The sequence below is a fragment of the Podarcis gaigeae genome (genome assembly GCF_964106915.1).
Source record: "Podarcis gaigeae genome assembly, chromosome: 10".
Classification (NCBI taxonomy): domain Eukaryota; kingdom Metazoa; phylum Chordata; class Lepidosauria; order Squamata; family Lacertidae; genus Podarcis; species Podarcis gaigeae.
The window spans coordinates 18,841,215-18,865,667 of NC_139686.1; the positions used below are offsets into that span (position 1 = coordinate 18,841,215).

General features: G+C 42.9%; 1 protein-coding gene across 1 annotated transcript in view; it reads left to right on the plus strand.

The window, feature by feature from the left end:
• Positions 1-917: 917 nt before the first annotated feature.
• Positions 918-24,453, plus strand: part of NINJ2 (ninjurin 2) — a 46,079-nt gene continuing 22,543 nt past the window's right edge. The window contains exon 1 of the mRNA XM_083701052.1: positions 918-1,466. Within this exon, the coding sequence (XP_083557178.1) occupies positions 1,434-1,466 (33 nt within the window). The 5' untranslated portion in view covers positions 918-1,433. The remainder of the gene's footprint in view (positions 1,467-24,453) is intronic.

Here is a 24,453-nt window from a genome sequence, read left to right on the forward strand (position 1 = left end):
GTTGCTGCACTTGACATTTTGCTGGTGTGTTTTATGTTCATTTCACCCTGGAAACACTGTGTGTTGGAAGGTGTGGGCTTGTAAATTCAGGAAATGCAATGACTGAAAAGGACTGAAGTGGCAAAGGATGCTGCATCTCTCCTTGGGAGAACCCATGCTTTCCTTGCAAGTAGTCTTGATATTTCCAGTTAAAATAAGCTCAGGAAGCAAGGCTGGGGGAAAGACACCTGCTTTTGACTCTGAAAAGATCAGTACTAGGCTAGGTGGACCAATGGTCTGACTCTTGTCAGCTTGTTCAGATGTTGCACTGAACACAACTGCAAGCTGTCTATACACACAGATGAGTGTTTGTGTGAAAGGAGGTACACGTGTTGATTTGTGCAGCTCAACTAATTTGTACACAGGTACACAGATTGTACACAACTTGAATATAATATGTAAGCATCCCTAGGAACATGGGAAGCTGCCTTATATTGAGTCAGACCATAGGTTCAGTTTAGCTCTGTATCGCCTACAATGCCCTTCCAGGGTTTCAAACAGATCTTTCCAAGACTTACCTGGAGCTGCTGGAGAGTGAACCCAAGACCCTCTGCAGGCACCGCAGGTGCTTTTCCAATGAGCAGCAGCTCCAAGCTTCAAACACTCTGCTGTTGAGCCTCTTGGCCTGCTACTCTTTTTACCACCTGCTCTGGGGCAAAACTAAATCCCTTCTTCCTACTGCAGGTGGTGGAAGAGTGTTTTTTAAAGAGATACTTTAGCAGAGCTGCATTCTTGGCTATGACTCTCAGCTTGACACCTGGGGACTCTAATTGCAAATGCCCAAACCAAATTTGGGTGTGTTGGAAATAGCCCCAAAGTATAATCATATGGACTGGAAAGGGCTTCATAAGCTACATGTGACATTTTCCCCCCTTTAGTCAACAAGGAGCGTGACAAAGTCTCAGTAACTGTGTCAACAACCATACGTGATAGAAGCCATCTGCACACAAGGGGTCTGTAACAGCCGGTGGCATTTAGGATGTGTGCCGAAAACTGGCATGGTCTGTGCCTTGAGCCTCTTGGTACATTGTGTGCACAACGGCATCGCAGCGCAAGTGACCTCACAGGGCTCAGCTGGGCCCAGAAGCTAAGGAGACATGTAGTCATGGCTATGATGACAGGAGGGCCATTCAGCATCTTAAGAGACAATAAAGGATCCGTGTGCCCACTTTTTCCACCACCACCACCCCTTCTCCTCTCCTCCTCCCCTGCCCTCAAAAGCTGAAGCCCAGGCCAGAGTCCCACATCATGCAGATGAATAGCAGGTCTGTTCCAGCAGCTGTGCTTTCCCTCCCACCCAGCAAAGGCACTGGGAGACTCCAGAAAGCTGCAGAGACTTGGTCTCTTGTCCGGGCTGAGAGGATTGAAAAGAAAACCTGAGAAGAAAAAAAGAGATGGGATCGGAAGGAGAAATGATCAACCTTCATGTGAGTCCATTTTGGGCATATCAAGGGGGGGGGGTTGGGGGCTGGTGAGTGAGGCCTAATGCTTGTCAGTCACTTCTTTGTCTCTTTTTTATTTCACCCTCTGCCTTTCTTTGAAGTCTCTTTCTGGATATATCTCCTCTCACCTCCTTCATGCCCTCTGTCACTTTCTGGGCTGTTCACAGGAGCCAGATCCCAACAGGGCCCATCAAAGGACTGATAAGCTTTTCCGATAAGGAGGAGAGTCCCAGACAAGGAGAGCTGCTTAGAAAGAGCTTTTCTTGAGAGAGGCAAGCGTGCCTGTTTGACAAGCTGGGAAAAGTTATTCCATCTCTCTCTGTCCTTCCTCACAGAGCCCTTCTGTGCTTGATTAGAAAACGTTCCCAACCCGAGGCATGAGGGGAAAAAGAAATAAACACTGCAACACTGAAGTGAGACAGCCCTGGACCCAAATTCCTACCTGGGGTTCCTAGAGAAACAAAACCTCTTGATCCAGCCCTCTCAGGCTCCTCTTTTTCCGCTCCTCAGAATTTGTTTGCTGAGGAGAGGCGCTTCCTAGAACTCGGGTGTCTCTTGAAAGGGCTGCTTATTGCAGATGGATTGCATTTTATTTAAAATAAACCCCACCAAAGCAGAGAGTTGAGTTTTAAGAGTTTTTAAAGTTTAAAGTTAACCACACAGCAAGACTTAACAGATGTTGAGGTATTTTATATCTTGTTTATTATATGCCATAGTTATAACCCACTCTTCCTTGTTAATGCAATCCCAGAACGAGAAAGGACACTAAGGCAGCACAAGGAAATAATATTTTGTTTTAATGCAACTTAATGTAAAAAGAGGCAGGGATAAATAATCTGACCAAACCCAAAGAGTACTCATTAATGGTTCCTCATCATCCTGGAAAAACGTGGCCAGTTTTTCAGGGGCCGTTGTTCAAAACCTTTGTAAACAACTCGGATGAAGGGATTGAGGGGGTGCACATCAAATCTGCAGATGATTCCAAACTGGGAGGGGTAGCTAAGGCTGCAGAAAACAGAATCAGATTTCAACATGACTTTAACGAGCTGGGCCCAAGATAACAAAGATAGAAATGTAAAGTTCTGCACTTAAGCAGGAAGAACAAGATGTACAAATATAGGATGGGGGACACCTGGCTTACTAGCAGTACATGTGAAAAGGATCTAGTGGTCTTGGTGGACTGCAAGTTGAACATGAATCAACTATGTGACACAGCAGCAAAAAAAAGCTAATGCTCTTCTAAGCTGCATCAACGGAAGTCTACTGTCCAGTTCAAAGGAAGTAATAGTACCACTCTATTCTGCCTTGGTTCGACCACACCTGGAATACTGTGTCCGATTCTGGGCACCACAATTTAAGAAGGATGTTGACAAGCTAGAACATGTTCAGAGGAGGGTAACCAAGATGACAAAGGGTCTGGAAACCAAGCCTTATAAGGAATGGTTGAAGGAGCTAGAGCAGGCAAATCATTGAAGCCCCTATTCAGAACATCTAAATCAGAGATTGCCAACATGGTGCCCTCCAGATGTTTTGGACTACAACTCCCATCATCGCTCAGCGTTACAAATTATGAGGGACTATTGGAGTTGTAGTCTACATCTGGAGGGAACTGTGTTGGTTACCCCTGATCTACTAAGGCATTTTGTTGGTCACTGTGGGAAATAGGATGCTAGACTAGATAAGCCTTTATGTTAATCCAGCATGGTTTTTAGGTTCACCCCTCTTGCCTCCTTCGAAGCCCACCTTTTCTTGTGAAGTCCTTTATTAATTTCCCTGCCCTAGTCTTTCTAGCCATGCATACTGATAACATTGTTTCAGCGACCTCCTATAATTGGCAGTGCATGAAAATATCTGACTTGCTAGCATGCCAAAAGATGGGAACTTTCAAAATATTTGTAGTGGATTTCTAAAACTGTTTGTATTATAGCATTCTAGTACCAGAAATGAGGGGAGATGTTGCACCAGGGATGGTGACTCTCGGTTTCAGTTTCTCTCACTTCTGCATTTTCCCAATTCAGTTATCCACATTTTAATATAGTCTGCAATTTTTTAAAAAGTCATTATGTAAATTCATCAATATTTCAATGCAACTATCTTCTAATATACACATTTTTGTATGTTGTTTTCATTAATATGCACATTTTATTCTTGTGTCTGGATTTTTGTCCACATTACTCAGTTGGGGAATTGCATTGCCAAATTTGGAGAAGTGTGACTTTAAAAGATGGCTGTGTTCATGTATTGTTTTGAAAAGCATGAACTGAATCAAAGGTGGTCAGGAATACACCTGCACTGTGTGATTTCCTATGGCAACTACAAATACTTTTTAAATAAGCCTTTAAAATAAACTTGGGCAGCAGCCCAGGCATTCTCCTGGTTGGCTCCCACAGAATACCTGTCTCTGAAGAAGGACCCCCTTTGATTCCTTCTCAGAAACCAGATGCGGAAGAGGTGGCAGAGAAGCAGCTGCTGCTCCCACTGTTGCAATGGCAATAAAACTGTTTGTTTTTCAAAGTAACAGTGGCAGGAACAGAGAAGAGGGAATAAGGGGCACTGCCACTGCAAAGAGGACAATTGTGGGGACACCTCATCAACTGGATCATTCTGGGAAGCCCCTGTAATCTAGTGCTGGACCTGAATAGATCTGAGTTAATTCACTTTGGCTTTAAGCAGATCTGACTGTCTTCTGTTGGACAATACCCCCTGGGTATCACATCCATAAGGCACAAAGGATGGTTCCAAAAATTGGTGCTCAGTGCTTCTTGGGTCATGAAAGAGAGCTCAGACCCAGAAACCTGTGGAATACCCTCATGTGAAGGAATATAAGAAGAGCCTGCTGGATCAGACCAATGGCCCCTCTAGTCCAGCATCCTGTTCTCACAGTGGCTAATCAGACGCCTGCAGGAAACCCAACAGCAGGATTTGAGCACAAGAGCACTCTCCCCTCCTGTGGTTTACAGCAACTGGTATTTTGAAGCATTGCTGCCTCCAAGGAAGCCTGAATTGGAATTGAGAGAAGCTGTGAGTCAGAAAATGTTGTGAGGAAACAGAGCTGAGAAGTAGAAACTGGAGGAAGGCCCAGGCCAACCCCCAATGTCTCAACCACCTCCTTCAACAACTTAAAAGCCAGCATTTAGAGGCTTGCCACCTCTCCCTAAGGGAGAGAATGAAGAAAAGAGCCCTTGCTTATTTCCCTGCAAATAAACGCAGAAAAGTGACTCTTTCAGGCAAAGTGTAGCTAGCAATCTTGCCCACGCATGTTTGTCTGTGTAATGCAGAGGTAGAGGCTCTTTTGGGGTGGCCAAGGGCTGCATTACTGGGGTGGAAAGCTATGGGGGGGCTGCATTCCAATAGTGGGTTGGTCTGGACTAAAAGTGGGTGGGGCTCAGCAAATGCACACACTTAACAAAGGCACACACACACTTAGCACACGGACACACTTGACACACACACTTAATAAAGACTGTTTCCTGTCCTCTGTTTCTCCTCCGCCTTCTCACTCTTATTCTCTCACTGAATTGCATCTCTCTGCACTGAGAAGCTCCTGTCTCTCAGTGTACAGAGAGGAAATGCTGCAAACTGTTCTTACTGGATCACCAACTCCCTGTTTTCTATCACCGGGTGCTGAGAAAGGACTCCGCTTTTCCCAGTATTTGGAAAGAAAAAAACAGTGAGCTGGCCAGACAGAGAACTTGCATGGGTGTGTCTTAACAGGAGAGGCCTGGCAAGCTGGATGGAGAAGTCTGGTAGTCCGGATCTGGCCCACAGGCCAGTCAAGCCAGTCATTCCCTCAGCCCTGATGTAATGTGGGAAAAATATAAAGACGGCTTTGTAAAAACAAAAACTAATGAATGAAATGATCTGCCTTTCCATTTGTTCTGTTTAACCCAGGAGGAGGGAACACTTGACCCACAGTTGTAATGGGCTCCAGTTTGGCCTGCAAGGCCATTTACACAAACCACACCCACCTTCCCTATGCCTAACATCAAACATGATGGAACTCACGTTTGATGTCATATGGAACTCAGTAGTGCAGCCAACCCCTGCTGAAAGCAGAGCTTGAAGTAAGCACCTTTCAGCTCTCCCTTTAAGCCAACTAAGGACAGAGAAACACCTTTGCTTTTTGCACTTAGCAGGGCCAGCATCAGGAGCTGGTGTTATCGGGCACCTGCCAAGGCCCGCACCCCTTCAAGGGGTCCACTGCCAACCCCTATAGTTTCCTTGCCCTGTTGCCACTTCTCCTTATTGTATGTTCACCAATACATAGCATAATTTTTATGTGATTTCATTTTTAAGTTATTTGCATGCTGTAAGTCACCTGCGGAAGAGTGAAAGTGCAGAAAGGCTGAATATAAATTGTACTACTAGGTAAAGGTAATAAGATAAAGGACCCCTGGATGGTTAAGTCCATCCAAGGGAACTATGGGGTTGCGGTGCTCATCTCGCTTCAGGCCAAGGTAGCCAGCATTTGTCCACAGACAGCTTTCCGGGTCATATGGCCAGCAGGACTAAACTGCTTCTGGCGCAACGGAACGTTGTGACGGAAACCAGAGCAGATGGAAATGCTGTTTACCTTCCCGCTGCAGCGGTATCTATTTCTCTACCTGCACTAGTGTGCTTTTGAACTGCTAGGTTGGCAGAAGCTGGGACAGAGCAATGGGTGCTCACCCCATCGCGGGGATTCTGATCAGCAAGCCCAAGAGGCTCAGTGGTGCAGAAAGGCTGAATATAAATTCTACTGCTGCTGCTGCTGCTGCTGCTGCTACTACAAATAACATTTATTGATCAAGTTTACAATGGATGCCAGTTACCTGACATAAATGCAATCACACCAAAACCTCTAGTGTCTGTCTGAAATTTGAAATGATATTAATTGGAAGCATTTGTTCCTCTCCATGGCCATAGCAGAAATGAAACCAACCCTGGATGCTTCTTCCTTTTATTGTTCTGTTTTGGTTGTTGTTGTTTTAGCTGGTGTGAAACAAATGGAGTGCTTTTGTTTGTGCATTTATTTATTTATTTATTTATTTATGTAAGTAATGTGTTCGTAGTCCACTTTCCCTTTTTAAGCCATGATGCCTTTGGCAACATACTCAGTGCTACCCTGTTGTTCATCATTTTGCTTTTATCTTACTGTGTCTCTGATGTAAAAATTGAACTAATCAGTTTCAGGAACTAGGAAGTATACATTTATGATTTAAGTACCCTATTTTGTCATACTGGAAGTACCTTCTAGGAAACAACAACTTGTGTAGTAATTGGTGATTGTAGAGTTAAATATTGCTTGGAGCTAAGACTCCACCTGTTAGTTTGATCTTGTGGTTGCTTTCATTTTCCTATGCAGTTGTGTGTGAGCCTGTTCATCAATAAGCAGCGTCTTTTTCTGGTCACAAAGTGAGTAACGTTGCCTTCTATTGAATAAAAGCTTAGCAACTAGTTTGTAGGAGCACAACAGCTGAAAGCTGTTTTCCCAAACTGTTTAGAAACTATTGTATTATTTGCAAGAATCCAGATGGGTATGATTGTAATTTCTGGCTGGAAATTTGTGCATTCGTTTTTAGTTATTTATCAAAGGACACCCTTTGACTCATCCTACAATTCGATGATAGATGTTCTGCCTTTGTGCATTGGTCCAACAGAACAAGTGCCATCAAATTGCTCATCTTTCCTTGGACCCCACTGCCCCACATGGTGGTGACTCTTTGCCAGTGTTGTACACATATGAGCCAAGACACTGCACAGAATCAAGCCACAATAATAGCTTCCTTTGCGTGTCAAGAGATAGCAGGATATGCAGATGATGGACAGGGCTGGCTCTGTTATTAGGCAGAGGGAGGTTTCCGCTTCAGACAGATGATTATGAAAAGGCAACAAATGTTTAGTTGTATTTTTACTGATAGGGAATGGCAAAGAGGCAGATGCAGGATTTATTTCCTTGTGCCAAAATAACTTGATTGGCCTTGGGTACTGTGTGCACCTTGATTAGTGGAGGGGGTGGTTGTCATTTGCTGCTCTGCCTTCAGCAGTATGTTGTCTAGAGCTGACCCTGAGCATGGAAGAAGAGTTTCTGCAGCAAGACACTTTGTTAACTTCCACTTAACTCTCTGAAATATGGTTTCGGCTGAAACTGAGACACCACCACATGTACTCTGTGAATCCACACACTTTTGCACTATTTTGTAATGCACAAGAGCAGAAATCTTAACTCATAATTAGCTTGTAACTGGCATTATGATTTAAAGTGGGAATGGGGAACATGGGGCCTACCAAATGCTATTACAGTGGTATCTTAGGTTAAGTACGTAATTCGTTCCGGAGGTCCATACTTAACCTGAAACTGTTCTTAACCTGAAACACCACTTTAGCTAATGGGGCCTCCCGCTGTTGCCAGAGCACGATTTCTGTTCTCATCCTGAAGCAAAGTTCTTAACCTGAAGCACTATTTCTGGGTTAGCAGAGTCTGTAACCTGAAGCATATGTAACCTGAGGTACCACTGTAGTTTGGAGCTGTCATCTTCCCTGGCTGCTGGCCAAGCTGGCTGGTACTGATGGGAGTTGAAGTGACATCAGGTGGGGATTCAGGTTCATCACTATTGTTTCAAAGAAAAGGCAGGCTTGGAACTAGGTTCAGAATTGGTACTAGGCTCAGAATTCAGCATCCTGCAAATTTCTACAAATTTCTGCATGTTTCTAGTCCCTAAGGCTGTGAAAGTCAGCTTAAAAGTGAGTACAGGTGGTGACTATTTTGCACATGTCCAAGTGATGCATGACCGCTGATGCACAGATCATTTTAGACCCGGAAGAGGGCAGAATGAAGTCGTAACGTGGGTGTAACAGGGCGGGCTTGTGTGTGCTGTGTTGACACACACAGGGGCCAAGAACAGAATCCCCGCACAAAATAGTCACTGCCTGTATTTGGTTAAGGCTGCTTACTAAGGAGTAAATCCCACAAAATTCAATGGGGCTTACTTCTGATTAGGCTTTATATAGGATTGCACTGTCAACCTCAGAGGTCAGGATGGCTTGTGGGTTTTCCAGTAGCTGTGGCCCAGTCTTGACTATGTCAATAGACTATATAAAATAATCAAATTGCAGGCAGATTATCATAATTAGCATAATTTATAGACGTCATAGAATCCAGTTCTTCTTGCTGCTAAATTTAGATGCAGAATATGCACATGGCCTGTTGTCACATGACTTTATTCAGAATGTAAAGGGCTGCAGAGATATATATATCGAGAGAGAGAAATGAAAGCACTGAACAGATACACACACACACACACACACACACACATACACATATATATATATATATCGTTTCCTTCATGGCATTGACAAGAAAGTGGGTTTGGTTTTCTAACCAAAGAAAGAGACTTCTGTGACTTTAAATGTGGTTTCTGAGTGGTTACAAAATCTTTACCTTGAAAGCACATTTGTTTGCATGTGCCGAAATGGCCAACTAATGCATGTTTTCTAGTGCAACAGGGCCCTTTGCTCTCTTTTAGTGGTTTTCCTAGAAATGTGACCATCTGAGGTTGCTGACTGATGAAGCCCTGCCCCTCTGCTGTTAGACTTAAGCAAGGTCTTTTAGGGTCAAAGAGCATGTGGCCTGGGAGGCCCATGTTAAGATCTCCTGTTACCTTTTTAAAAAGGTTTTAAAAGCAATCCAGGGTGGAAGGATTTGAACTGGGCCTCTAGCACTGGAGGAGCAGGGAAGGGGACTCTGGGACTGCCTACCTAGCAGGAGATTCCAATCAGCCTGAAATTTAAGTGTGTTGTTAGAATGAATAAAAGCACTCTGTTGTCCTAGTGCAAAAAAACCCTGGACTTTCTGTTTTTAGGAAAGTGTGACAGTGGGAAAGCACTGAAAAGTGTGATTAAGGGAAGATACATAAACACTCAGTTATCAAATTAGGGTGAATGCTCATCGCTGTTCTAAAGAATCCAGACATCTTCATAATATTCCACTTCTTCCCATAGGTACCACCAGTGTTTTTTTCCTTTCTTCAGGGGGTACTCAAGGGTATGCAGTACTGGCACCTCTTTTTGTTGTTAAAAAGTGTGACACTGTAAGAACTTCATGGTGGGTACCATCACCTATTTTTCTAAAAGAAAAGGCACTGCGTACCACTTCCAGAGGCGGTTTTAGGGTAGTGTGACTGGTGTGGTTGCACTGGGTGCCAAGCTGCTGGGGTGCCACAACAATGGTGTAGAAGGCAGCGTGCAAAGTGTGTGTGTGTGCTGAATTTTAACATCACTCTGAGTGCCATTGAAATTTGAGAGCCCAAGGTCCGCCACTGCTACCTCCACTGCCAATGCAAGTGCTTTACAGAATGTATTTTTGTAGTGGGTGTAGGTGCCTATTGGGTCATGGCTAACCAACTAACTACCACCAGAACGTTTCCACCTCCTGTGCCTTGCCTACGATTTTAGAGGTTCAGTGTGTCCTAGCGCAACATTCCAGTGCACGATCCTTGTCTAGCCCTTAAAAAGACTTCCATTTTTATTTTTTAAATTAAATACTATATTTTTCATCCAACTATGTAAGCATCCCTTTTCCAGAGTTATATCTGCCCTAATTATTTTGTAAAAGAAGTATACTTAACATATAAGCACATATAACTCGGCAGCAAGGGCTGTTCTCCTATCACCTCTGCACTGGAGGATTGAAGGATATTCTGCAAAAGGTTCCGTGCAGCTGAGGGCACTTCAACAGCTAAAGGTCATCTGTATAACCTGTAAATACAGAAGGAAAGGGGAGAAAGAAGTGGAAGGGAACGTATCCAGGTGGTATCTGAAACTTGTCCAAACTCTTTAGCCAGGGCCAGATAATATTGCCAATATAATGGTGATTTAAGATGTGGAGCAAAAGTTATGTCTGTTCCACAACTCACACAGTGCTGTGACTGTACTCTGAGCTAGAAAGTGTTCCACAAATAGCCTAACATTGTGATGCTAGAGAGCTTGGGGCATGAAAATATGCACAGAAGGGATTTTTTTGTAAGTTGCCACTAATTTGATCTTTGTTCTGCAATTGAACTGTGATATTTCTCCCCTATCCTCTAAATTGTCCTTTGCTCATTCATCATAACTACCCTGGGGTGCATTTTTCCACATATTGGAGAAAGGGAGGCTATAGATAGTCTGCATGGAGCAACTGGAGCATATATAGAGAGAGAAATAGAGAGGTATCCTGTATGAGCCAAGAGTATGAGTTGAGAGATACCGGTACTTAATCCAGAGCTTAACTGTGGGTAGAATTAGACACAATAGCAGTTGCGGAACTGCCATGGTACCATGTTGTTTCCTGCCCCTCTATCTGCTCCATAACATCTAGTTTGCCACCATCCAGAATGTGCCGCCACTGTGCTCTGCACTAGCCCTAGGATGGCCACTTAGCCATTGCCAGCTATGAGGAAATGCATCATCAGAAATAGGACACAGATTTGCATAAACGTTGCTTGTGTTAATTTATATAGATGGAAATTTGTAAATAGTCACTGTAAGTTAATTTACATGGAACAGTGGTTCTCAAACTTTTTTTCCTGGGTCACACTTTCAGGATTAAACTTTGCTCTCGAGTCACTCCACACCAAAACTTTTTATTGATACGAAATACACTGGAAAACAAAAAGAAACAACTCCTAGCAGTGCTTGATTTAGAACATAGAACACAACTGCTTTATTATATGATCATGGGACATCCAGAAAATATAAAACAATGCAGCTACATAAGAACATGCAAATTTCCCTAATATAATGCTTTTAATTTTTTAAAAATTAATATGTACATTCTTATGCAGTTTTCCTTTTTACACACATCTTGGTAGACATTATTTGGTTGGAGAACTGCATTGCAAAATTTGGAGAAGTGTGACTTTCAAAGGATAACTGTGTTTCAGTTCCTGTATTGTTTCAGGAAACATGAATTTGGTAGTTTTGACCAAACCAAAATCTTTCTTCAGGCCCTAACTCTAACATTCTGTTATTTGCCTCTGGTTTAGTTATCTGCTGCTGCTGCTTTTTTAAGCAGCCAGTGCTACTCTTGTTTGTTTGATATCTTCACTCTGAAGCTGATGGTGTCACCATCAAGACCTGATTATTACTTATGTTAATCAGGCGGAACTTTCCATCAGTTGAGGCCAATGATGGGAGGGTGTGGGAAACTCTCTTAACTATGCTTCAGAATTGTAAAAGGCTTCAGCTTCGACATTGTTAAGTTAGAGCCAATTGCTTATTAAGCTGTTCCAAGTGCTTGATTAGATAGAATAATGAACTTGGGCAATTTAGTATTTTAAGTCTTTGTTAGGATGCTCTTGGTGGGCTACCAACAGTGAATGCAGACATTTTGATTGAGCTATATTTTGCTAATGGTACTGCTGCTGAGCAATTATCTGTCACTGCTCAACTGCATCATGCAGTCATTGTCAACATACTTCCACATCAGCCAGTCATTGGCTAGGGAAATAAGTTGTGAAACACATTGTTGGGAACTTGAATGGCTAGTCTTCTGGTTGTAAATCAACTGTAGCATGCTTTGTGCAAGAAATTGGACATGCTGAAATGTTTTTTTCTTTTAAAAAAGTTAGGTGTGTGCACAGACATAGAGTAGGAATGCAAGAAACTGCCTTTTACTGCGGCAGACCATTTATCCATCTATCTTGGTATTGTCTACATGGACTGGCAGGAGCTTTCTTAGCCCTACCTAGAGATGCTGGGGATTGAATTCAGGACCTTTTGCCGACAAAGTGGTTGCTCCATTACTGAGCAAAATAATGGAGTTGCAACAGGGAATGCTTTGTAGAAGGCTGTGGTGCCTAGACAACATCTTAAAAAGCAGACAACATCTTAAAAAGCAGAGACATCACCTTGCCAACAAAGGTCCGTATAGTAAAAGCCATGGTTTTCCCAGTAGTGATGTATGGAAGTGAGAGCTGGACCATAAAGAAGGCTGATCACCGAAGAATTGATGCTTTTGAACTGTGGTGCTGGAGGAGACTCTTGAGAGTCCCATGGACTGCAAGAAGATCAAACGTATCCATTCTTAAGGAAATCAGCCCTGAGTGCTCACTGGAAGGAAGAACAGATCATGAAGTTGAGGCTCCAATACTTTGGCCACCTCATGAGAAGAGAAGACTCTTTGGAAAAGACCCTGATGTTGGGAAAGATTGAGGGCACAAGAAGAAGGGGACGACAGAGGACAAGATGGTTAGACAGCATTATCGAAGCTACAAACATGAGTCTGACCAAACTGCGGGAGGCAGTGGAAGATAGGAGTGCCTGGCGTGCTCTGGTCCATGGGGTCACGAAGAGTTGGACACGACTAAATGACTAAACAAACAAAAAAAAGAGTGGTGCCTAGAGCCATAACCAAAAGATAAAACCATTTAAAACTCAACTAAACTTCTGATACCATGTTGAAAGTTTCATAGAAAGACCCCCTAAGTAAGATTTTGAAGTGCAAAGCCAGGATGGTTTTTCAAAAACCCAACAAAGATTAGAAATAATGCTATAAATTTATAAATTTATTTACCACCACCTACAGGCATGGTGGAAAGTAATGATTTGCTAACATATGCAGCATTTCCCCTTATAATAAATATAAATAGCTCTGCCCCTCTCATGCATACTAAACTGTATTGTAGAAGCTATAATTTAATGTGAAGTTTGGAATAAGAAAAAAGGCCGTCAATGTAATTATTACTCATTGCTGCACAGCTCTGATGCATTATTTGGCTTCTCTTTGGTATAGAGTTAATACAGCCATGGACATGATCCAGCAAGAGTGTTACAATATGCTATCAGGACCGTCTAGGTCGGGCCTCAAAATATTGTTGAACTACAGCTCCCATTGCTCCTCACTGTTGACGATGTTGGCTGCAACTGATGGGAGATGGATTCCAACATCTGGAGAACCAGATTTCTCACCTCTGTTCTAGGCAGTGGTACAGCTAAGTAACTTCAGATCGTGAATTTATGGCCCTCCTTTTTTGATGGTCCTGTTTAATACTTCAGTTGTGAAGCACACAGTTCACATTTATCTTCTCTCTGGAGCCTCCAAATCTGTGCTTTGCTGCCCCCAGTGGTGAGGTATTTGAGGCCTGGAAAACTGAAAGCTTTCCAGGGTGATTATGTCCTCTCAGGTTTCAGAAGGACTCTACCTATCCAGGCAGCCCATCGGTTTCCTGTGACCTGGGCAATGAAGACAGTAATTCTGCTTATTGCATAGATAATACAGTCTCTTTTCTGTATGGTCCTTTGCGCAGCTTGAGTTTGAGGCTGCTGCTTTTTAATCTGAAATACTTTGTGTATGTCAGAGTCTAAACAGAGTAATGTTATATTTGCAGGAGAAAATAAAGTTCTGTGTTGTTTGATGGGGGGGGGGGGGGACCGAGACTGGGACCACAGAAGGTCCCTGGTGGCATTCTGGTTTTCTTTGGGATTTTTCTTATTCGTGAAAATGAAATTTATTATTTTTTAAGTAAAGAGGTCTCTTGTCTGGCCTTCCAGTACCGTTTCCAAAATCCTGAGGCCAGATTTCAGTTCCAACCCATGCATAAGCAACCATCTCTCTGTGTTCAGAGCAATGTTCAGAACAATGTTCAGGACAGATCTCAAAATGTCTGTTTCTTGGTGTCTTTGAAATTTGAATCAAGCACCTTTTGTACTGCCAGGGGTTGGTTGGTTTGAAATTTGAGTAAATTTGTTTGTTGAGTTGTCTTGAAATTTGAATAAAGCAGGTTGCTTACCATCAGGAGTTAAAGCCACCCATTATGTAACTCCCACCGAAGCTAATAGATTTATTCTAGGGATTAATTTAGCCTCCAGGGTGACAATCAGGCTGAAGAATCTTGTGACAACAGGCTCCATCATGACTGCATTCTTGTGGGGCGGGAGGAACAGCTTCTTCATTATCTGTGTCTCCATAAGCAGCAGAAGAGCAAACCAATTCTCAGCACAAGCTTGTGTGTTTTTCCTCAGAAGTAAGTCCCATGGAGTTCAGTGGGACTTCCTAAAGGAAACATTTGTGGCAGGCATGGGGACTCCTGAGGACAGCCTTCCAGGGACCACATTCTGTCGGTGGGTGGGGCCAGAGGGGAAAATGGGCGGGGCAACAGATGCAACACTTACTTTTTGTACAGCTATATTTCAACAACAACAGCAGCAGCAACAACAATATATTATTTCTATCCCGCCCATCTGGCTGGGTTTCCCCAGCCACTCTAGGCGGCTTCCAACAAAATACTACAATACAATAGTCCTTCAGATATTAAAAGCTTCCCTAAACAGAGCTGCCTTCACAAAACACAACACAAAAGCCAGAAGGTTCTCTGCACACACCCTTCTCTCTATTCTGGCAAGCAAGAGGCTTTAATCACTGTTCAGCAACACATTGCTGCCAGGCAACACAATGAGAGTGTGAAGTGAGGAAGGTGTGGGGAGAATGGGTGAGGTGTGAGGAGGGATTTGGCTTGGGAAGAACCCTCATAGAGAGACGTGGAGGGCCACATTTGAACCCTGAGCTTCCCTGCCACTGGTGTATAGCAGAAGCTAATCTAGTATTGGGCCAGCCTTGTGTTTCTTGGTCAAAGCAGGATTTGAATTCTGGTCTCCCAGGCCAACAGTTGGACCACTGCTCCACTACTCAGCTGGCATTGAGAAGGAGAGCATGATACTGTGCATCTGAAGAAGAGGCATCACTATGTAACTGCTGTAATGGGAGCTGGTGATGCCTGTGTCCTTTGCATTGAGTGGCACCATTTTTCTGCTGAAAGCCTATGAGTCAGCACAGCTGCAAAGAGACCATGAATGAAGGGGCAGCTCAGAAAAACAAGGTCATCTGACACAGGCAAAATAAACACATCAGGGGCAGGACACAAACACCCCCCCCCCTCCAGCCCGCCCTGGTTTATCTATCTTTTTAATCTTTATCTTTAAAAAAACACACACAAAAACACCACCACTATACGTCATTATCCTGTGCTGGTTCTTTTCTCATCGGCTTTGGGGCCTCTCTGAGAGAAGGTACGAGCCATGAGGATCCCTGGCCTATTTAGCAATATTTTAAAAGGTTAGTCCAAATAGCAAACAAGACAGCTTGATCCACACGCAGCAAAAGTCGCAGAAGGGACAAGAGAGGGAGCTGTGCCCTTCAGCTCCACGAATATGAATAGGCACTAAAGCACGTTTAACTTTCTGCTGATTGCATTATGGGGATGTTATCCTCAGCACGTAACCTAAGTGGTGAAAATAATGTCCACATAGGTAGCTGCAATCTGTAGGTTAAGTGCACTTTGAGGCCCATTTAAATCAATGAGATTGAAGGCCACAATTAATTGTCCACATACCATCAGTTGCCTGCATTACTCTCTGCCTCTGTTTTTAATAATAATTTTAATAATAACTTTATTATCTGTACCCCACCCTAATTGCTGCAAATCACAAGTGGAGAGAACAGCCCTTTCCATCAAAGTGAGGAAGCATTTGCCCGTGGCAGGATTTCTTCACCAAAAAGAAATTACTGGCTGTGGGGTGGTACTGTTTGAGACTAGAAGGCTAGGCTTCAGGGTGATTAAGCATGCTCCTCCAAACAGAAACTACTTGGGACTCCAAATGAAATGATTTGAGGATTAGGCCTTTAAGAAAAAAAATTAATTTCTGATTCCCTGCTCACTTAAAGAACTAATGGGGTTTATACAGGTCTTTCTCAAATTAATCTGTTTTGAGTGCTGGCAAAAGAACAGATCCTCCACAGCCTGTTTTGTATGAAATATGGTAGTTCAAGACAAGAGGATTAAAAAAAAAAAAGGTTAACGTTTGTAAGAACCTGGAGAAAAATGGTTCTGTTGGAAATATTTCCCCAGCATGATAATAGATTTCTTTTTTAATGGCTTGGTTTGCACATAATGCTAAGCCATGGTTTACATAAACCATGGTTTATAAACAAGCAGCAAACAATGGTTTAGGAGTGTGGCTTTTTCATGGTTAAGAAACCATCAAGACACTAGGCCAAGTTTGGATGATCAAATTAAACCTTGGTTTACTAAATTAAATCATGGTTTATAAACCATGGCTTTGTCTTATGTGTGAACCTGATCAGTGAGTTGGAAGGAACTCTGGTCATGCCAAAAAGAAGCATTTGTCCCTTGCTCTATTCTTTTTCTCATATGCCAGAACTGAGCCCTTTCAGATGTTGACTTAGTACAAATTACCGTAATTCCACCCAACATATCCCTCCAATGGCTAGTCAGATCTCCAGGACTTAGTGGTCTTTTGGGCACCGCTTTCTCCCTGCCAGTAGCGATTTTACTTGACAGAGTGGATTTTTTGAAACTCTAGGAACTGGGCCAGCTTCGTGGTGAGCTCAGGTATTTACGCTTTGGGTGGGGAGAGCTTTCATTTGAATGGGTCACTTTAAAGCTCTTCCTCCAGGCTCATTTTCACAATGTATAAACAAGGAGTGTTCTGGCTCCGGTGGAAGCAGCTGACTTCACTGTTCTGGCCAGCTGCAGGGAAAGGTGTTGCTCCAGCAGCCATCAATGTAGAAAGGACATAGAGGGAGGGAAAGACACATGATGGTGTTGCTGTTGAGCCAGAGAGAAGCGGCGTGCTCAGTTTTGACCTGAGAGCATTTTATACAAGCAAAAGGCTTGTCATTGTGACAGGCAGGGATGTGAATTGAAAGGGAGACTGGGGAGGATCCAAGGCACTGTGCACTTTGCAGAAATTCTGTAAACTGGGCTATATTCACTACATTGAGTGCAATTTCATGTTTGTCTTTGCTTTTAAAATTATTATTTTAAAAAAAACATGTGAGAGTGAGTGGGAAACAGGTTCAAGGCCATGGCATGCAAGGAGTGGGAGATAATCCCCTCCATGCTTCCTTCCTGGAAAATAAATCCCTTTTCCCTGAAGCTGCTTATTTTCTCCAGGTGGGAAGCTACTTTTGGCAGGAAGGTAGGCTCTGAACAGTAGACATTTCAGATTCACAGTGAAATACACTGCAAAGCATTGCAAGATCTTGTAAAGCTGGCATTCAGGCCATTAGGCGTGCGTGTCGTAGGGATGGAGATTATTTTGTTAATTTTGGAACAGTCACGAGCAGGCAAGTGGACACAATGGTGTAGGAAATGCCAATTGTTATGACAGCTCATAGTTTGAAAGCAGCTGGAGTGATCTGAGGCAAGGCCCTTGCAGAATACATTTTAATAGTTTTAACCTTCCTGAGGAGTTCCTATAAAAACAAGGCTGCATGTTGCCAAGTTCAAGGGCAGAGGAAAAGATCAGGAAAGATCCTGCTAAATAAACAGATATCCTCCTGACTGGCAGGGTACCTTATCTCTGTAGGAATCTAGAATGGTGGAGGTTTATTGTTATTATTAATAAAAGTCATCTTGTTAATAATAATAGTTTAATGTATTAAGGTAAGCAAAGTTTTCCCCTTGCTTCTTGATTATATATATCTATATATAGATATTGTACTGGACAGTAATGATATAAGGACACTCCCTAGGCTGTGTGATGGAAAGTTGAATGTGTTCATAAGCTTATGCATTTGGCGATGATGCAGATTGCTGCCCACAAAATCTCATAAGCCTTGATGGATCAGACCAAAAGCTCACCTGGTCCAGCATGCTGTTCTCCTAGTGATTTAAGGCTGATTTAAAGAAACATGAGGCAAGGATGAGAAAAGTGGGCCAAAAGCTAACTGTGACCAGGTCAGAGAGAGTGGGATTGGCACTCACCTACCCAGCTATATGGTCATGTCTCCATATATATTCTTCTCACAGGTGACCATGGTCCCTACTTTACAGAATATGACCCTCTATTTTGAAAGACTATCAGAGGTCAGTGCAGTTTTTGAAAATGTCTTCTGTTTTAAGGATGGTCAAATTGAAATATAAAGAACCCTAAGAAGGGAGAGTACACTGGCACCTGTACAGATGCTTCAGGTTACAGACTCCACTAACCCAGAAATAGTACCTCGGGTTAAGAACTTTGCTTCAGGATGAGAACGGTAATCGCGTGACGACAGCAGCAGGAGGCCCCATTAGCTAAAGTGGTACCTCAGGTTAAGAACAGTTTCAGGTTAAGAATGGACCTCCAGAACAAATTAAGTTCTTAACCCGAGGTACCACTGTAATTGGGCCTTCAAGTTATCAATTAACAGTGAGAACCTGGACAGCCGACAGAGAAAGCACTCAGGTTACCTGCTCACACTGTTAGGGTGAGATGTACTTTTTTGTTTATTTAAATTATAATAATTCTTTCTAAATTTGCATAAATTACCTTCATGCAAATGAGTGAGACATCTCTTTTGACAATGTTTAACCCTTTTCTCATCATATGGCTGGCATCTCATTAATAATATATTACCCATGATCACAGAATTATAGTGTTGGAAGGAACCCCAAGGGTCATCTAGTCCAACTCCCTGAAAGACTCCTTGACATATGACCATTCATCCTCTATTTAAAGATCTCCAATGAAGGAGAGTCCACCACCTTCTGAGGCAGACCATTCCACTGTCAAGCAGCTTTTACTATCAGAAAGTTCTTAATGTTCTTTTTTGCAATTTTCATTCATTGGTTCAGTTTCTGGAGCAGCAGAAAACAAGCTTGCTTCATCTTCCCTGGGATAGCCTTTCGGGTATTTGAAAATGGCTATCATATCCACTGCTATTTTTCTAGAAAAAGAGGTGCCAGAACTCACCATGAACACCTTGCTTGTTCTCTTGGAATGGCAATGGCGTCCACCTGAGAGCTGCCGGAACTGAGTTCCAGCTGGGGGGAAAAGCCCTGATCATATCACCTCTCAGTCTTCTCTTCTCCAGGCTAAACAATTCCTCATAAAGCTTCATTTCCAGAGTCTTTTTCATCTTGGTTGCCCTCCTCTGCACATGTTCCAGCTTCTCAATATCCTACTTAAACTGTGGTGTCCAGAACTGGGCGCAGACCCCTGGTGAGGTCTGACCAAGGCAGAATAGGATGGTACTATTACTTCCCTTGATCTGGACACTATACTTCCGTTGATGCTTCTGAGTAGAAACCAGCCACATGTTTTAGCAGGTCAAGGAAATAACAGTGTGGCAACAATACTGTTGAAACGAACACACGACTACCAGTTGCAAAGATTGCGACAGTTATGACTGAGAGATAAGCAAACGCCAGGGATGAAGAAATAGTCATGCATGGTGCCTGTGGTACTAGGGATGAGGGAACCTGTCAATCTTAGTTTCTTTCAGTTTCTCATTTTTTCAGTCTTATGCTCAATTCTCTACAAACATTTTGTCTTTTTATTTTTTTAATCTTCATGAAAATTCACCAGTATTTTAATTCAAATTTCTCTGGGCATTTTTGCCTAATAGACACATTTTTGCAAACCAATTCCCCATAATATATTGCAGTAGGAAGCATGCGATTTTCACTAATATATACCCTAGCATATATATTTTTGGCAAATATTACTTGCTTGGAAAATTGCATTTCAAAATTTGGAGAAGTGTGGATTTCAAAGGATGATTGTGTTTCATTTTCTGTATTTATTTTGGAAAGTGTAAATTAGGTCAGTTCACCTTTAAATACAAACTGAATTAAACCTCTCTCCCATTTTTTGCTAAAACAAAGTTACTTTATTATCTGAAAAGAAATGACATACACCCAGGCTTAACAGGCCAGGAGTTTCTGTATGTTGTTTCTTTGCCAATTCCTGTTTAATTGCATCTTTTTCCTCTCCTTGCTACCCTTCAGCCGTTGTTACTCCTTTCCTAGGATAATCCCTTCACAATTCAGGAATAGTTACCATTCCACCAGATATGTACTCTGCCCCTTCTTCCTTTCCCTCTTTTTGGTTTAGATAGTTTCTGGAATTGGTCCAAAAAACTTGTGCTTTTATGGCATGCATATTATCATTATGATGGTGGTGCATATTGCAGTAGGAAGCATTAAAATCTAAAATTGAAATGCTGTATTCTCACTATTCAACTGATCTCATATAAGAGGGGCTGCCTGGGGATGGGGAAATCTGGGTCAGAAGGAAAGCTGTGTGGGCACTGGTGTTGTTTGAATTTCAGTTCCATGGGACACAGAGTTGGTCTTATTTTTCTAAGCATTTCTGAGTACAAAATGCATCTTTGAAATAAAGTGTTGCTTGAATGATGAGGGGCGAAGTAAACAAAGACTCATGCTTCATTGTATTCATACTTTTGCAGTATTCGTCCATATCTCTGACTTGACCAGTTCATGCTTCCAGTGACCTGTCTGTCTGTTGATTAAAGTTATATAAGAGAGAATTAAGGTTATGAGCTTTAGAACATCCTGTTCAGGGCAGCATGCAACATTAGACTATGTATGTATTAAAATGAGACAGCAATAATGTTGGCATTTCTCTTTCTTTGCTGTTAAAACATTCAAATCATGTTAAATCGGTCCTTGGTGAAGACTGTGAAAGATGTTGTGGGAAAAACAAGGAGAAGCTGAATGCATTGTACATGGTAGGAGGAAGCACTTTAGCGGGATGTTCACTGTTATGTACTAAGCTTGGATCCTAGATCAATAGGCAAGTAGGATCCTAGAATGCAACAACTGATTGGCTTGCAGGAGAAGACCAATCAGGCTCCAGGAGGAGGTTAATCAGCCTATTAGGCTGGTCGGATCGTAGAATGCAACAACTGATTGGCCTGCAGGAAAAGACCAATCAGGCACCAGGAGGGAAGCAGAATCAGCCAATCAGACCGGACTCATTGTGTAAATAATGTATATAAAAGCCTGAGGTTTGGGGGGCAATTCAATCACTGTTTTACAAACTGCAATAAAGAGCATGAAATATACTCTGAATATATTTCAGAATCCATGTTTTTAGACAGCATGATCTTAACAGTTAATTGATTCACTCTGTTGCTTGCTTGCTTGCTTGCTTTCCCACTTCCTCGAGTGGTGACAAATTCCTCAGGCAGCGCTACCCAGGCTTGGCCTCCTTTAGATGAGAGAGCACTGAAGACTTGCACTGTTTTTGCAATGCTTGCTTCATTTACAAATATAGAAACAGAGCGTAAGTGGATGCAAACAGTCAGCAGGCACTCTTAGAAGGCAGCAGATCTGCCCTATAATCACATCAGGTCTTCAGAGAGGCCTTCAGCCTTTAACCAACTCACATAGCCTTACCTCTTCCAAATTGCAAACACACACACACACACACACACACACACACACACAGATTTCAGTGCTGAAATCAATGGGAAGATGAGGCAGAGTTCTGTTGGTCAGACTTGGAATAGATATGGAGCTTTGGTTCAAAGCCACTGCCTGGGTAGTAATGCCCTGTGAGTGCAATGGAACTTACTTGTCTCACAGTAAGAGTGCATGGGAGTGCCCATGCTCTTTGATGCACATAGAGTTCTTGTGTCTGTACGGATCTCCATTCACTTCCATGGAAGGAGGTGATCCAAATTTGCATGCATAGATCAGCTCCCTACATGGAAATGATAGACTTAGCAACAGAATTCTATATATACACCAGAACTGATATATTAAATTTTAAGCATATATACTGTTTTGCTAAAGATGGGTCTCAGCATACAGCCTACTTCACCCCCCCCAAAAAAAAACAACCCCTCATAACACTGTATGTATATTTGTATAAGATGCAGGACAAGGATGTGGAACCTCTCAGCCTCCAGATGTTGCTGGACTTCCATCAGTCTCAGCCAGCATGGCCAATCAACAGGCACTATGGGTGTCAGTCCAACAACATCTGGAGAACCCCAAGTTTTTCATTTACATCTATAATCCATTTAAGTTGAAGGTGAAACAGCTACTGCTACTGAAACTAGACTGCACTTTGAGGGTTGTTTGCTCCAATTTCACATGTGTAAAAATCATTGTCCTTCTGGATAGAGATATTCCAAATTACAACCTTAAGCAAATTACCGTATTTTTCGCCCTATAGGATGCACTTTTCCCCCTCCAAAAATGAAGGGGAAATCTGTGTGCGTCCTATGGGCGAATGCAGGCTTTCGCTGAAGCTTGGAGAGTGAGAGGGGTCGGTGCGCACCGACCCCTCTCGCTCTCCAGGCTTCAGGAAGCTATCAGCAAGCCTGGGGAGCCCGCGGGGCGCGCTCAAGCAGAGCGCCCTGTCCTCCGGGCAGATATCCGCAGCCTGGGGAGCCCGCGGGAGTTCCCGTGGCTGGGGGGGGGAATATTTTTTCCCCTTTATTTCCCCCCAAAAAAACTAGGTGCGTCCTATGGGACGGTGCGTCCTATAGGGCGAAAAATACAGTAGATCTTCTTAAATAGCTACAACTCAAATCATTTTAGTCTTTTTTTAAAAGGGGGGGGAGAGAAAAGAAATGCAACCATTTTCCATTGCCAAGGTGATCACATGCAAAAACTAACTTTTCCCCTCATGATTTTTTTCAGTGTTCGGAGAAAAAAAGGTTGCTGGAATGTGAATCAAAGATCTGGGTACTTTCCCGCAGTCCACACTATGAAGGATTTTGGCAATGGGAATGGGCTGTTGGTTTCAGTGAAAAGTAACAGATGCAAACTGCAGCTCCATATGGATGATGCCCTTAAGAGTTTCCAGTAACTTCTCCAGCACCACTGGCAAAGGGCAGTTATTGGTCTGCATCCTAGGAGCATGACAAAGTTTGGCTTTCACTGTAGTAGGAATAAGTGCATCATGCACTAGATTCTCTCCCCCCCCCACACACACTTAATTGTTCAATTAACTACTGGGGAAACTTGCAATGGGGAATTGAAAGTGGAGATCGCTTGCAGATGTCATCTTGGAGGCAATATTTGACTGTGCACATTGTTTTTCAAAACCTCCTTCCAAGAATCAGCAGTCTTCGGTTTCCACTCCGCAATGATGAAGAGTACACTGCCTTGCTCATGTAAAATAATAATGATACGAATATGAAGTGAGAGACAATTTCCTCTTGACCTACTTCCTAAGCAGCACTCAGTCAATGCTCTTTGGTTTTGGGAAGGTAAAACAAAACCAGAAAAGAAAAAGCACCACCCACCCACATTTCCCAGGCTCCATGTATTGCTTGGTGCCAACCACACAGCCAGTTACTTACTCCTGATAGGCAGTTTCCTTAACAATTTCCTTTCATCTTCTGGCAACACCCAGAGTGACTTGCCAGACTGGTTGTTTGACTTTCAGGTCCAAACTAGATGTAGTGACAGCGGGTCCATTTGCTTAAACCCAACTCTGCTTTGTTCATGCTTTAAATCAGTGGTGGCCAAACTTGGCCGTGAACTTTAAATGTGCTTTAAGTGTATGATGCAGATGTGATAAGAGAGAAACTGATACTGCAAAGAGATAAGCCACAGATGGGAGAAGGTTCAGCACCCCTCCCCTATTGTTCCTTTCACTGTCCAAATTGGACTCTCCTCCCCTTTTCTAAGTGATTCAGGCAGATCCAGAATTGATCCTCAGACATAAGCACATCCCTCCTGCAGAAGTAAACCATGCCTTAATTTCATACATTTGCACATCAGAACACTGGACTTCCATTGTGAAGGAAGTGGAGAGGATCAGCATTGCAATGCAGCATTGCTTTCCTGTAACGGCTCTGAATCATGCTCAGAGATTGCATTCCTGTGGGTTGAATTGTGCTGAGTGCTTTTCAGAAATCAGTGCCTTTCCACTGAACTGTTCACATATGCCAGGCATAGGCAAACTTGGCCCTCCAGATGTTTTGGGACTACAACTCCCATCATCCCTAGCTAACAGGACCAGTGGTCTGGGATGATGGGAGTTGTAGTCCCAAAACATCTGGAGGGCCAAGTTTGCCTATGCCTGACATGTGCATTTTATGCTCAGGGCCTACATTCTCTACTAGAAGAGTCATGTTATACAAAGTCATCCTAGGAGAGCCCCAATTTCTCTCTGCCCTACTTTCTAGAGAGGAAGTAGTTCTTCCCTTTCCTTGTGGTGAACAGAGGCAATCTGGGAATAGAGCCCA